This window comes from Ictidomys tridecemlineatus, chromosome 9, assembly GCF_052094955.1.
Source record: "Ictidomys tridecemlineatus isolate mIctTri1 chromosome 9, mIctTri1.hap1, whole genome shotgun sequence".
In the NCBI taxonomy this organism is placed as follows: Eukaryota; Metazoa; Chordata; class Mammalia; order Rodentia; family Sciuridae; genus Ictidomys; species Ictidomys tridecemlineatus.
Window position 1 is genome coordinate 113432675 of NC_135485.1, and position 14182 is coordinate 113446856.

General features: G+C 38.8%; 1 protein-coding gene across 11 annotated transcripts in view; it reads left to right on the plus strand.

Moving 5' to 3' along the window:
- Nucleotides 1-9791, plus strand: part of LOC101954287 (broad substrate specificity ATP-binding cassette transporter ABCG2) — a 115905-nt gene extending 106114 nt beyond the window's left edge. For all 11 annotated transcript variants that reach the window (XM_040293102.2, XM_040293100.2, XM_040293099.2 and 8 more), the window contains 6 exons: nucleotides 921-1010; nucleotides 2264-2388; nucleotides 4187-4341; nucleotides 7100-7189; nucleotides 8213-8298; nucleotides 9580-9791. In XM_040293102.2, coding sequence (XP_040149036.2) covers nucleotides 921-1010; nucleotides 2264-2388; nucleotides 4187-4341; nucleotides 7100-7189; nucleotides 8213-8298; nucleotides 9580-9727 — 694 coding nt within the window. In that variant the 3' untranslated portion in view covers nucleotides 9728-9791. The remainder of the gene's footprint in view (nucleotides 1-920; nucleotides 1011-2263; nucleotides 2389-4186; nucleotides 4342-7099; nucleotides 7190-8212; nucleotides 8299-9579) is intronic.
- The last annotated feature ends 4391 nt before the right edge of the window (nucleotides 9792-14182 follow it).

The following is a 14182-nucleotide window of genomic DNA, read 5'->3' on the forward strand; positions in this document are numbered from 1 at the left end:
GGCAGGGTCACAATATTTTATGGTTACAAAATAGGAATCATTATTCAAAGAAACAAAGTATTACGTCGCTACAATCAGATAAGAAGAATGTATCTTGGCTTATGCATAAGCAAGCATTTTTTACTTTCAGTTCACGCTTTGCTTTGAGCTGTTTCTGCTTAGTTAGCTTTTAATAATATTTAGAAATGCCCCAGACTATTGGCCTATACCTTGACTATTCTTTCTTGATTTATTGACTGGAACCAGTGCCACGGTTATAGCAAGTGATTAACTTGAAAAGAGAGGCTACTAATTTTAATCAAACAAGAGTAAAAGTACCAAACCATTGTGCACAGAAACTAGAACAAGTTGTCCAGTACCAAGCACTAATCTGTCTTCTTAATATTAATTTTTCTTCTCTAGATTTTAATTTAATTTCTCAAAAACTTCCTTGACTGTTTTTCCTCAGGGGTTTTTTTCATTAAACATTAACAATTTACATTCCACAGCTGAATCGTTTAGAGCAAACAGATTCATTCTTTAGAAGTAGTTGCATTAATTGGGAAAGTCATGTTTTTCCCTTCATACTTAATGGTCATATGGGAAGTTGCAACTATACTTATTAACAGGAATACAAAAACAAACCAGCCCATTCCCAGAAACATAACGCGCTCCTCCAGAGGATGGACGCCTTGTGCCATCCACCTCAGTGGGGCCTTGCCCTTGCCTGAGTCAGGGGAGGGGTGCAGCAAGATATAGTGACAGGGGAGAGACCTCATGGGGTCATGCTTCTCTCTCAGTTCCAACCAGAACAGTTCTACACTTTTTAAAGAAAGATATAATTAATGTTATGTCATTGTGGAATCAGTTCTGTGGGTAGAAATCAGACCTACCAGCATTGACTTGACTGTGGTACTTTTGTTCTTGTTCTGTCCTGGCAGAGCCTGGGGACTCTATGTGCTGATTGTCTTCCAGTGTTTCGGCAGTGTGACAGCTGGGGAGATGTTTGAGCTTGAGAAGAAACTCTTTAAGTGAGTAGATCTCTGTTTCCAGGGAGTGCATTAACAGCTTTTGGTCACACTGGTCATCTCACAAATATGTCCAAGGATGTGATCCTGGGGAATACCAGTATTTCTCTTTTCTTTATTTTTTTTTAAAAAATTATTTGTTTAATTGATAAATATAAGTTGTATATGTTTATCATGTAGAATGTGAGCTTTTGAAGCATGTGTTGGGATTGTCAATAATAACTGAGAGAAGGCAGTCAGGAATATCAGGTTAGGCCTGCTATCTAGACTAAAGGGTATCTCAGGATGAGGGTATGGTCAGTAAGTTCTAATAATTCACAGAAAGGAGCAACAAAGTGCTGAGATTTTGTTTTATTTTGTGTTTTGCAAATAACACATTATGATGACCCTCACAGTGAAAGGTTGAAGAAGGGCTTGGTAGAGATTAAGTGGGGGAATTAGCTGTGACTTAGAGGTGTTGGGGGTAAAACTGGATGAATGTCACCAAGAGTAACCTCACCAGGTGGAGTAGTGGGAAGAGCCAGAGGACCACAATGAGGTAGAGAGCAGACTGGGTTTGTCTCTTGTGTTTTTCGAAGATGGAAGAGATTTTCCCATACTTCTGTGCCTGGCAAAGGAATCATTGGAGAGGGAAGAGATGAAGACAGCAGTGGAAGAGTTTGGGATTCTGAGAAACACGTGTCAGACGTCAAAAGATGAGGACTTAGGGGCTGACAGGGCGGCCTGTTCTAGGAAGAAGTCTTTCTGTTTTTAATATGAAAGTAGCCAAAGTTCAAAGAGTTTAGGGATCCGCTGCTGCATTGGGGCCTTGGAGAATAATAGTGTCACCTTCTTCACACTCAGAAATGGGGAGAAGAAAAGCCCCTGTTACGCTGAGATTAGCCCCTCAAGTGCTGCTGTTCAGGCACAGCCAGCCTCAGGGGAGCAGCAGAGTCTCTGAGGAGAGTGAGGAGAAGCACACTGTGTCCCTGGAGGGGTGATGTGGCCCAGAGTGGGTAGCAGGAGGAAGGGTGCTGTCATGAGAGGGTCCCAGCAAGAGCCTTGTGGGGCTGATGCCCCAGGGAGGCTGCACCTGAGGTGGAGAAGGGCATTAACCAGGGATCAGCCTGGAGCCTGTGGGCAGCTGCAGTGTCAGACCTGGTGGCAGAAGGAGTCTGCACAGCAGCATCTCATCTGGGCTGTGCCTTCTTGGACTAATCTGGGATGTGTGGTGTTTGTTTTTTGTTTTGTTTTGTTTTTTCTTTTGTTTTCTGTAGACATGAGTATATCAGTGGATACTACAGTGAAAAATCTTACTTCTTTGGAAAACTGTTATCTGATTTAATACCCAGGAGGATTTGTCCAAGTTTTATATTTACTTTTATACTATCCTTCATGTTAGGTAAGTAACAAGGCAAAAACAATGTGCCTTAATCTTGGATATGAGGTGATGCTAATTTCTAATTTCTCTTTCTCCAAACTACAAACCAAACCAAAAGCTGGGGAAGCAGCGTAACCTCTCGAATAATATAGCTGCTAAATGTGGGCATTGTTTTCCAGACTTTTTCCAAAGGAACTTGTGTGTGCATAAGTGTGTGTTTTACTGGGGCTTGGATTCAGAGTATAAATGAGTTGGCCCAGTGCTCTGCCACTCCACTACATCACCACTCATCATTTTGGTTTTGAGACATTTCAGTCTTGCTTAGTTGTCCAGGCTAGCTTTGAACCTGTGAATCTCCTGCCTCTGTCTCTGAAGTAGCTGTGTTTTCAGGCATGTGCCCCTGAAACTGACCCAACCAAACATTAATACTTTTATAAAACTATATTGTATTGAGAAATGCTATGTGTCATATACAAACATAGAAGGAATTATAAAACTATATGATGCCGCAGTCCTGTTGCAGCAAAATAACCGGGGGGTGATGAACAACTTGTTTAGATTGATACAGCAGGAGTGGGAACTGTTTATTGTAGGACAGGAAGGGTATATATACATTCCACACAGCTTATCTTAATTAACATAAACTATATACAGCAGTCAACGAATAAGGAATCTCCACACTTAATGGCTCACTGGTGTTACTTCACAAACCACTCCCTCTGGCAAAATGCCAGGCACCATCCTGAGTTGTTTACAGACCCTAACAATATGAGATTATGCTAGAGGAACTGGGATATTTATTTGCCTATCCATCTACATTTCTTCTCTGGAACTCTCTATATAAATCTCTCTATGTAGATAAAATACAGATGGTAATCCTAAAGACATATATTGAGAGGGATAAATAATAAACATATACATACATTCTTTCCCTCTCCCCTTCTCTGTTGAGAGAAAGATGGTGGCTTTTGAGGTTATTGATTTAAGAAAAATATGTGTTTGGTGGATATAGACAGATATGTTTGTGCATTATGCGTGGGTTTACCCTCCAGTTTCATTGCATGAGTATTTCCATATCTCTCTCTCACACACACACACACAAACACACCAGAAATATCTATTTTTGACCGCATGCTACAAAGTAAGAACCACTAATAGAGCTTGAATCTTTTTGTTTTACAAATAAGAGGTATATCATAAAGAATTAGTCACAGAATCTAGATCCCCAGACTCCTGATTTTTGTTCTTGCAGCTGTTCAAAAATCTTCAGACTGTATGATCCAGATCATATTAAGAAACACAACTTAGCCCCATTCCCTATGACCATGCCATGTGGTGGTTTGTCTGGAGTGTCTTAGGTTATGGTGACACCTCCCTCCCCCTACATATTAAAACCACTGTGAGATTGCGAAACCCAATCCCAATTTCTTCACTAATGCAGTTATAGCAAACAATGAACATGTGGATATATCTGGGAACATGAATATGCTTTGAGAAGTTTCCTTACATAGTAGAATTTTTGACCATTTTTGTTGCCTGTATCTCTCCATCTCAGCAACTCAGAAATCATTCATAATTACACATAAAGGAACATAGTTGTTAAGTGGAAAGGTTCTTTTGCAGTAAATGTAAAAGAGAAAACTGTGTGATAATTCTACATGGTTACATGGAGGGAAACAATGAAATTGTGACCTTATTTGGTTGACATTTCATTCTGATCTTTGTTAGCCAAAATATTATAGTGTTATTTGGGTAAAAAAACAATCTCAAATACAAGGTGACTTAGGCAGCTGGTCTGACCCTTTCTTTTACTTCTAAGGGCTGAAATCAGAGACAGGGGATTTCTTCATGACGATCTTTATTGTTTTGCTGGTGGCTTATGCTACCAGCTCCATGGCGCTGGTCCTAGGAGCAGGTGAGAAGGCAATGGATGTAAAGACATTTCTGGTGAACATCTACCTTGCGGTTATGACGGTGAGTGTGAACTGTACTGATTTGAGAGGGGAATTTTTCCCTTTGTTCCTTCCTGTTCCTTCACCTTTTCTATAAAACCTGCTTTGAGGATTCTGTACATGAGTCTTGGATACTCTCACGATGCCATAGAATGAGATACTGTTTAGAGAATGTACCAGCTTTCCTACTAATATTCTAGTGAAGTTACTAAAACTTTTAACCATATCTTCACTAAAGAGCTTTTAAAAATACTTCTTGGTAACATATTATGAACTATTGATAAACTGGAAAAGAGAATTGTGATTGGGTGATTCCCTCATAAAAACAAAAGTCCTGTTTCTGACTTTCATGTGAGTGTTAGAGAATTTGTAGATGTTTCACTAGCACGTGTATTTTGGTTGGATTCACTACTCTCCCAAGTCGAAGTGAAGCTCTGTGAGAATTGTTACAGTGTGCAGCCTGGGAAGGCTAAGTTGAGTGCTTCTTGTAGTTTCAAAAGGAATGTTTGACAACAGTGGAAAATTCTCACATCTGCAGTACAAGATCACATACTTTCTGGTTTCCTGAGGATCTCTTGTATTAATATACTTGTGCTCATCTTTTGTTTTTAATGGTTACTGGGTTCTAATCTTACATGCCCCTAAATTTGCACTCACATTGATGAATCACAAATGTATGGAACTAGTTACCACATTTTCCCCCTATGATGTCAACTGAACTGTAGATCTTAGACTGTTAAAACACACATCCTATCTGCTACAATTGGAGGATATGTCACTCAATGGTAGATAATTAGCATAAGCTCTTTCTAAAGAATGATTCTTCCATTTCTGAATCTGGCAACTACCAATGTGTATCATTGGGAAAGCAGTAAGTGTTGTTAATAGTGTCCATGCTGTCATCTAGTAAATAAAATGTCCTTAAATAAATAAAGATGGTTTGTTTTGCTTGACTTATTTGATGTTTTATAGATTATTAGGCAAAGATTTCTATATAGAACTTTAAAACCAGTCATAAAACCACATTTCATTGAGTGATGTTGTGTTATATGCTTAGCACTTGGTTAGGTCAAGTCTAAGTATATGCAGATACACCACAACCTTGTCCTTGTTCTGCATATCCCAGTGCACCTCACACCCATTAGGACAAGTGTTATATAATCTCATAACTGTCTTTTGTGTGTTTCCCAAGTCCTTCCTGGCATCTCCACCGAGATACTGTTTTCTAGTAGCTTTAATGGGATCAACCACATTTTCTGATAGATTGATGACCTTATGCTTCTTTATCTGTTCTAGGCTTTGAGTTACTTTAAACCTGCATTCAGAACTCCAAATTACTCCTAAAGTCATAGAGAGTGCAAAATTTTGTAAATAACAATCTGAATACATGGAAGTAGAGAGGACTGTGTGATGTGCAGGGTTATTCTGGTACATTTTTCTAGATTGCCAGGTTCATTAGGGGAACAGATAGTGGAGGTATAATTCAATTAGTCAGTACAGTTGGCCCTTCTTGCCCACAAATTTTTATTGAGAGATTCAACCAACCTTGAATAGAAACTTTCAAAACAAAAATTGTGCCTGGAATAGAACCACCATTTGATCCAGTTATCCCACTCCTTGGTTTATACCCAAAGGACTACTATAGTGACACAGCCACACCAACGTTCATAGAAGCTCAACCACAATATCTAAACTATAGAACTAACACAGATGCCCTTCAACAGATGAATAGATAAAGAAAATGTGATATATATACACTATTGAGTATATCTTAAAGAAGAATTAAATTATAACATTTGCCTATAAATGGATGGAGCTGGAGCTAGAGAACATCATGCTAAGTGAAAGAAGCCAATTTCCCAAAACCAAAGACCACATGTTTTATCTGATATGTGGATGCTAATTCACAAAAGGGGTGAGGGGCTAGGGAAAAATAGAGTTACTTTGGATTAGGGAGAGGAGAGTGACGGAAGGGGAGGGATTTGGGAGTAGAAAACACAGTAGAATGAATCAGCTATTTTACCCTATGTGCATATATGACTACACAACAGGTGTGATTCTACATCATGTACAACCAGAAGAATGAGAAGTTATAATGCATTTATGTATGATGTGTCAAAATGCTTTCTACTGTCATGTACAACTAATTCGAACAAATAAAATATTGCCTATACTGTGTGTGTATATATTTTTATATATATATATATATATATTTCCTTTCTCGTCATAATATATTTTCCAAGTTTCATGTTGTATCAGGTATCAAAATATATATTAAAATGATTTAAAATGTACAGGATATGTATATTTAAATCATGAAGAATGTACAGCATTACATATGAGTGTCATGGTATTTTAAAAAATATGTGACATGACCATCTGTACATTTTTGATGCTGTGAGTGGGGATGAAGTGGTTCTGTAACCAATCCCTGATGGATACTAAGGGATTGAATGTACTTCCTCATCTTCCATTATATGCAGTTATAGAGAAAGTTGAGAACGTCCTCTTGATAATTAAGGATCCTTCAAATAAGTGAAATACATACTATGTATTGTAGTTATATTATTCTTCCTTTAATATAATAAACTGCTGTAGTTATGCAGAGGTACACACAAAGGATTAGGATAAGTGTTTAGAAGTAAGTGGAAGAAATTTCAACGAAGAGTTGATCCTAGCAGAATGTTTAGAAGGTTGTAGGGTTCTTGGAAAAGGTCTTGTCAAGCATTCCTCCTGAAAACACTGAACCCGTCCTGACTCTTGGGTTTTGCTTCTTGTAGATTTTCTTGGGTATAACTCTGAATTTTGAAATGGTAAAGCCTTGGTTGTCCTGGCTCCAGTACTTCAGTATTCCTTACTATGGTTATATGGTAAGTTGTCTTCATCTGTTATTGTGGGGAATAGCTTGGGAAAACTGGGAACAAACAAAATAAAGCCTAATCATTTCATTTCCTCAGCCATGAGCTGTGAATCTCTCCCATCCCAGAACTGTGTTTCAGGAGCAATGCATGAGTATTTCCTGTTAGCCTTGGTTAACACAAGGTCAGGGGTTTTTCTGGGGTTACCCCAGTTACACAATTGTTGGAGGAAGATGAAGGCTGAGGAGAAAGGTTGAAGAAGAAAGTTTGACTCATTAATGAAAAACATTTATGTTTTAGTTCAATAAGGAAAAAAATGAAGGATGGGAGACTGGAACATAGCTTGTACTATAAGGGAAATTAGAAGAGAAATAAAGACCATAGAATACTCAGAGCCATACTGGTTTTAGCAAGTTAGTCGGCTTCAAAAAGTTATCTGTGACATTACACAGTGTAACCTGGTCTTGATAAAAACAAACAAGAAAAGATCATTTCCATATTTGAAAAATGTTCATTGAGCATCATTGTAGTATTCTAATTATAATGTTTATGAGGTTATACAATTGGAAGAAAAGAAGGAATGAAGTATGGCATAATATAACCAGAGGTTTCCCTTTATTCTAATGTTAACCTTCTTAATTGCCACGGAAAATTCTTCAGTTGCCTTGCTGTGACAAAGTTTTCATAGTGAAATGGTGTTGTTTTTAGAAGCAATAATAAAGAGTAAACTTGAGGACATAAATGTGATAATTCTTTGGCCACTGGGTTTAGTTTTTAGTAGTAGGAATTGAACTCACACCTCACATATGCTAGGCAAGCACTTTACCACTGAGTTACTTTCTCAGTATTTTTAAATTTTTTATTGTGAAACACGGTTTGACTACTTGAGTTGCCCAGTTTGGCCTTGAATTTGTCATCCTCCTGCATGAGCCTTTCCACTATCTGAGATTCCAGGTGTGCATCTCTGCACCTTGCTTTTGGAAACATTTTGAAATTTGGAACTGTGTACCTTTCCTTGTTCTCCTTGTGCTATAGGCTTTGCTGCATAATGAATTTTTGGGACGAAACTTCTGTCCAGGACTTAGTCCAACAGAAAGCCGTGGCTGTGCCAGCTATGTGATGTAAGTTTCCCTTCAATGTCATAATCAGCTTTCTTAACACTGCCACGAGAAGAATAAAGTCCCCTGGGCTTAAAGCTGGTATGAGACCTTTCAGGGTCAACAAACCTTTCTGACCCTGTTTTCTCACCCATAAAGTGAATCATGGTGCACTAATACATGTGCACATGTTGTACTTGTATTCTGCTACAGTCAAAATTGTATTTAATATGAAGAAATGTTCACTTTGGAACTTTTGAAAGATTGTTTTGATGTTTGATTGAGGGGTGAATTCTCATTTCCTCAGAACATTTGAGTTTGTAATGGGCTGTTCCTTGTTTAACAAACGTTCATATTCTCTGAGCTGAATGGGTTATATGGAGCCTGAGACCCCAGCATGTGCACAGCAGGAAGAGCTAAGTGGGGGATAGGAGCATAAATGAAGTGAACATTGGCCCAAAGAGGCTGGTCCTTTCCTCAGCTCCTGCACTTAGGAGACATCATGAAATCACAGGCTGTACACTTGTGTACACTTGTGTGCCTGTGAGTTTTTGTGCATGTAAGCTGGAATACCCCCTATCAAAGGATGTGTACTCTCTTAAAGAAAGAACACATTTCGACAATTGAGAAAGAAGTCCCATTTTTGCATAATGTCATCAATGTCATAATGTCTGGCCTGCTGGTGATGTCCCGTTGCTGAGTATCTGTGATGTTCATTACACTGTTGGTGCCAGAGCTGCCAGACATGGCTCTTGTAGAAGTCATTTGCTCCCCTCTGGTCCTAGTTTTTGAATTCTTAACCTATATTTTTTGCATGGCTGTCTTGTGGGTGAGCAGAAGTTCAAGAATCTTTATTTAGCTTGGTAAGAGGCATAGGTATCATCAGGTAAAGCTGAGGGTTCCCCATTGAGAGAAAGTAAAAAGTCATGATCAATATTTCCTTTGAAGAGAGTAGTATTATGGATTTGGAAATGAATGTGTTTGAGAAGCCAGAAATTTGGTTCCCAGTGGGAATCTGTAAAATTGGCCAAGTTAGTTAAGCCTAATTTCACCCCTCTTTTAAATGTGAATAATATGTATACACTGTTCATGTAGGATTTAAGTAAGCTCTTAGGTACAAGTTGCTCAGCATAGTATGCAGCCAAATTGTAAGCACACAACAACTGTTAGCTATTATATGTGAAAGAATAACTCCTCATAATTTAATTAACCTATAGGTTTCTCTAACAAAGTAGTAGTGAATACAGTCAATATAATTTGATGTTTGGTGGGAATATAGTTAACTTTTTGTGTGTTGAATTTCAGATGTACAGGAGAAGAATACTTGACAATGCTTGGCATTGATCTCTCACCTTTGGGCTTGTGGAAGAATCTTCTGGGTTTAGCTTGTATGATAATTTTATTCCTCATAATTACCTACCTAAAATTGATATTTCTTAAAAATCATTTTTAAATCCCCCTTAATTTTCTATAAATTGCTCTCACATTAAAAGCAGCACCTTGACTTAAGCATCCAATGAAGTATTGTTTTTTTGTGTTTGTGTGTATGTATGTGTGTGTGATCTTGCGTTCAGTTGCCTTCACAATGTCATTCAGTCACAATTATATTCCATAGAATATATTCACAAAAATCATACATATGAGCTCAAGCCCCAAAATACTGACATTATGCTTTATATACTAGTTTATCTGGTGAGATAATAACCGTAGAAAGGCAATCCAGTCCACTTAATTGACCTAAAAAAGGAGAACTGAAGCCAAATGTAGTTGCACATGTCTGTAATCCCAGTGGCCCAGGAGGCTGAGGCAGTAGGATCACAAGTTCAAAGCTACTCTCCGCAACTTAGAGAGGCCCTAAGCAACTTAATGAGACCTGTCTCAAAAAATAAAAACAAAAAGGGCTGGGGATGTAGTTCAGTGGTTAAGTGCCCCTGGGTTCAATCCCCAGTACAAAAAAAGGAAAAAAGAAGAAATGAAACAAGTGGCAAGCTACTAATACCTCTGGTACCAGTTTCCTCATATTCAAAATGAACAGGTAGGTTAGTAGTTTTAATAGTCTATGAGTATAAGTCTATGATCTGCTATTGTGTCATAAATACCATTCATGAATGCAGTCTTAGAAGCATGAAATATAAAATATGTTGAAAAGTCAGTGCTATTTCTAAGGTAAAAAAAATCCATACTGATAGAAAATCATGTCTTCGATGAGTGAATTAAGTTTGGTGGTACTTACTGAGCTCAGGAGTCCGCAAGTGGCCAGGGGTCTGGGAATGTGGCTTTTATGGCATTACTGGGACATTCTGCTCTGAAGTCACTTCACTTCCCTGGATGTCTCCGTGGTATATAATCTGGTTACATCCTGAAGAGCTTTGCTAAGACCCAGATGTCTGGCCCTGCCTGTCCCCTGCAGCAGTACCAACAGAGTTGTCCCCAGGAAGAACTCACCAGGGCTGGGTTTGGCCATTTCCATGGTCCTTCTCAGCTCTGAAAATGTTACACTTATGCTTTATTAACTGTCACATCTGTCCCTGCACAGGATCCCCCACCTACCTCTAGACCCCATCTGTTTCCATATACTCTCTTCATTTGAATCTTCATCAGTAACAGGGGAATGTTTACCAGTAAAATGGAAGTATGTTAAAACCTGTCTTATATTGAAGGATAATTAAACAAAAAATAGAGTTCAGTCAACTACCATACAATGAAGACACATGTGCCACCCCCAGAGCAGGTCAAGAAGTAGAACGCAACCAGCACGTGGGAGCCCCACATGCCCCTCTCCCGGTTGCTACTTCTTCCTAGGCTTCTTTTTGAGATTTCACTGTGTATTCCTCTCTGCTGGTGTTATCAGAACATCACTGGAGTTCAGGTGGGAGTCCTAGTGTGCAGTTACTTAAGTCTCCCTCCCACTGCTTAATAAACTTTTAACCCTTAAATAACTTCAGATTTATAGAAAAACTGCATGGATATGGTGGAAGTTCCCATGTTCACTTTACCCAGATTCCCAGAGTGTTAATGTTTTATGTACCAAGCTACATTGTTCCAAGCCAAGAAATTAACACTGGGACATTACTGTTGATCAAACAGCACACTCTCTTCAGATCTTACCACTTTCCAACTAATGTTCTTTTATTGTTCTGAGATCAAATTCAGGGGTGCACATCACAGCTAGCTCCCTTTGTAAAAGCAAATACTTGCAGGAATTAAGACAGCTGGTGGATCACTGGAGAACAGCCCCATGTGACTGTGGTTGCCTTGGAATACCACATAGACAGTCTATGGGTGTCTTGCTACATCATATTGCTACATCACTCTGGGGGCATAGATTTATATTTTTATCTTTTTTTTTGAGAGAGAGAGAGAGAATTTTTAAAAAATATTTATTTTCCAGCTTTTGGTGGATACAACATCTTTATTTTATTTTTATGAGGTGCTGAGGATCGAACCCAGCCCCCCCCCAGCGCCTTCCAGGCGAGTGCGCTACCACTTGAGCCACATCCCCAGCCCTATATTTTTATCTTTAAACTTGTTATAGTCAGATTTTCTGCTGTCATGACTAAAGGACCTGACCAGCATAATTGTAGAGGAGAAAAGGTTTATTCAGGGGCTCATGGTTTCAGAGGTCTTAGTCCATAGAAGCTGGCTCCATTCCTCCAGGCTTGAGGTTCACCAGAACATCATGGCGGGAGAGTGTGGCAGAGATCACACCATGATCAGGAAGCAGACAGCAAGGTGTCCGCTTGCCATATACAAATATATACCCCAAAGCCATGCCTCAATTCTTGCAGGTTATGAAAAATGCCATAGCTTTATTTTTTATGGCTAAGTAATATTCCATTGTGTATATGTACCACATTTCCTTTATCCATTCATCTGTTAAAAGTCATCACGTTTGGTTCCATAGCTTAGGTATTATAAATTGTGCTGCTATAAATCTTGATGTGGCTATATAATTATAGTGTAACAATTTTAAGTCTTTTGGGTATATGTTGAGGAGTGCGATAATTGGTTCCATTCCAAGTTTTCTGAGGAATATCCATACTGATTTCCAGGGTGGTTGCTCCAATTTTCAGTCCCACCTGCAATGTGTAAGTGAACCTTTTTCCCCACATCCTCACCAACATTTATTATTACTTGAATTCTTGATGATTGCCATTCTCAATGGAGTGAGATGAAATTTCAGTCTAGTTTTAGTTTGCATTTCTCTAACTGCTAGTGATGTTGAACATTTTTTCATATGTTTGTTGATGGATTATATTTCTTCATCTGTGAAATGTCTCTTCAGTTTCTTACCCATTTATTGATTGAGTTATTTGTTTTTTGGGTGTCAAGCTTTTTGAGTTGTTAATATATCCTGGAAATTAATGAGCTATATGAGGTGCAGGTGACAAAGATTTTCCCCCATTCTGAAGGCTCTCTCTTCATAGCTATGAATAAGCTTTTTACTTTGATGCCAACCCATTTATGGATATTTGATTTTACTTCTTGCACTTGAGATGTCTTGTTGAGGAATTCAGTTCATAAGCTGACATGGTGGAGATTTTTGCAGATTTTTTCTTTCTAGGTGCAAGGTCTCTGTTCTAATGCATAGGTCCTTGATCCACTTTGAGTTGAGTTTTGTGCAGGATGAAAGATATGGGTTTAATTTCCTTTTAGTAAATATGGCTTTAAAGTTTTCCCAGCACCATTTGTTGAAGAGGCTCTCTTTTCTACAATGTATGTTTATGGTGCCTTTGTCTAATATGAGATTACTGTATTCATGTGTCTTCTATTCTGTATCATTGGTCTTCATGTCTGTTTTTGTGCCAATACGATGCTGTTTTTGTTATTACAGCTCTGTAGTATGATTTAAGATCTCGTATTGTGTTGCCTCCTGCTTCACTTTTCCTACGAAGAATAACTTTACATATTCTGGGCTTTTTATTTTTCCAAATAAATTTCACAACTGTTTTTTTTTTCTATTTAATCTGAAGAATATCATTGAGATTTTCATTGGCATTTTATTAAATCTGTATAGCACTTTTGGTAGTATGGCCATTTTGACAATGTTAATTCTGCCTATACAAGAACATGGGAGATCTTTCCATCTTCTAAGGTCTTCTTCAATTTCTTTCTTTAGTGTTCTGTGGTTTTCATTGTAGAGGTCTTTCACCTCTTTTGTTAGATTGATTCCCATGTGCTGAGAGCCATGGCCGAGTCTGTATGGCCCCTGGCATTTTGCCAACAGTATTGGTTGACAGGCGAGGCATTACTATCCCCCTCGGCTGCTACTTTTGAGTTCTCAAGATACTTTGGAGTTCTCATGGGGATTCCTGGGGATTCCCCGAGAGTTCTCATTGGTTGGGGAAGTGCAGGAGGAGGGATTTCCAGGAGAGATATTTCCGGCTGGGGGTTCCTGGAGGAGCTGTGTGGCGTTCGGGAGAATTCCCCGGGAGTGTGTGTGAAGTGTTTTCTTGCAGTTCAAAAATAAAGTTTGTTCCTGCTTCAGTGGCTCGTGATTTGTGCCCAGCCAGACTGCGGCACCCATGTATCTTTTTTTGAGGCTGTTGTGAATGGGATAGTTTTCCTAATTTCTCTTTCAGGTGATTCATCATTGCTATATAGGAATGCAACTGATTTATGGGTATTAATTTTATATCCTTCTGCTTTACTGAATTCATTTATGAGTTCTAGAAACAAATGCTCAGTTCCTGTGCAAGTGAAGCTGGAAATTCCAGGGATAAAACCCAGGAGTATCCAGAACCAATGGGGATCAAACCAGGGAGAAATGCCCCAACCTCAAGTTTTTCAAACAGAATTACAACAGGCATTGCTTCCTGCTGATAGAGGAGGTATCCAGCCAGCCCCTTTGGCCTACAGTGAAAGCTTTAGCAGCACACCTGTACATGGGAGTTTCCTCTTTTCCTAC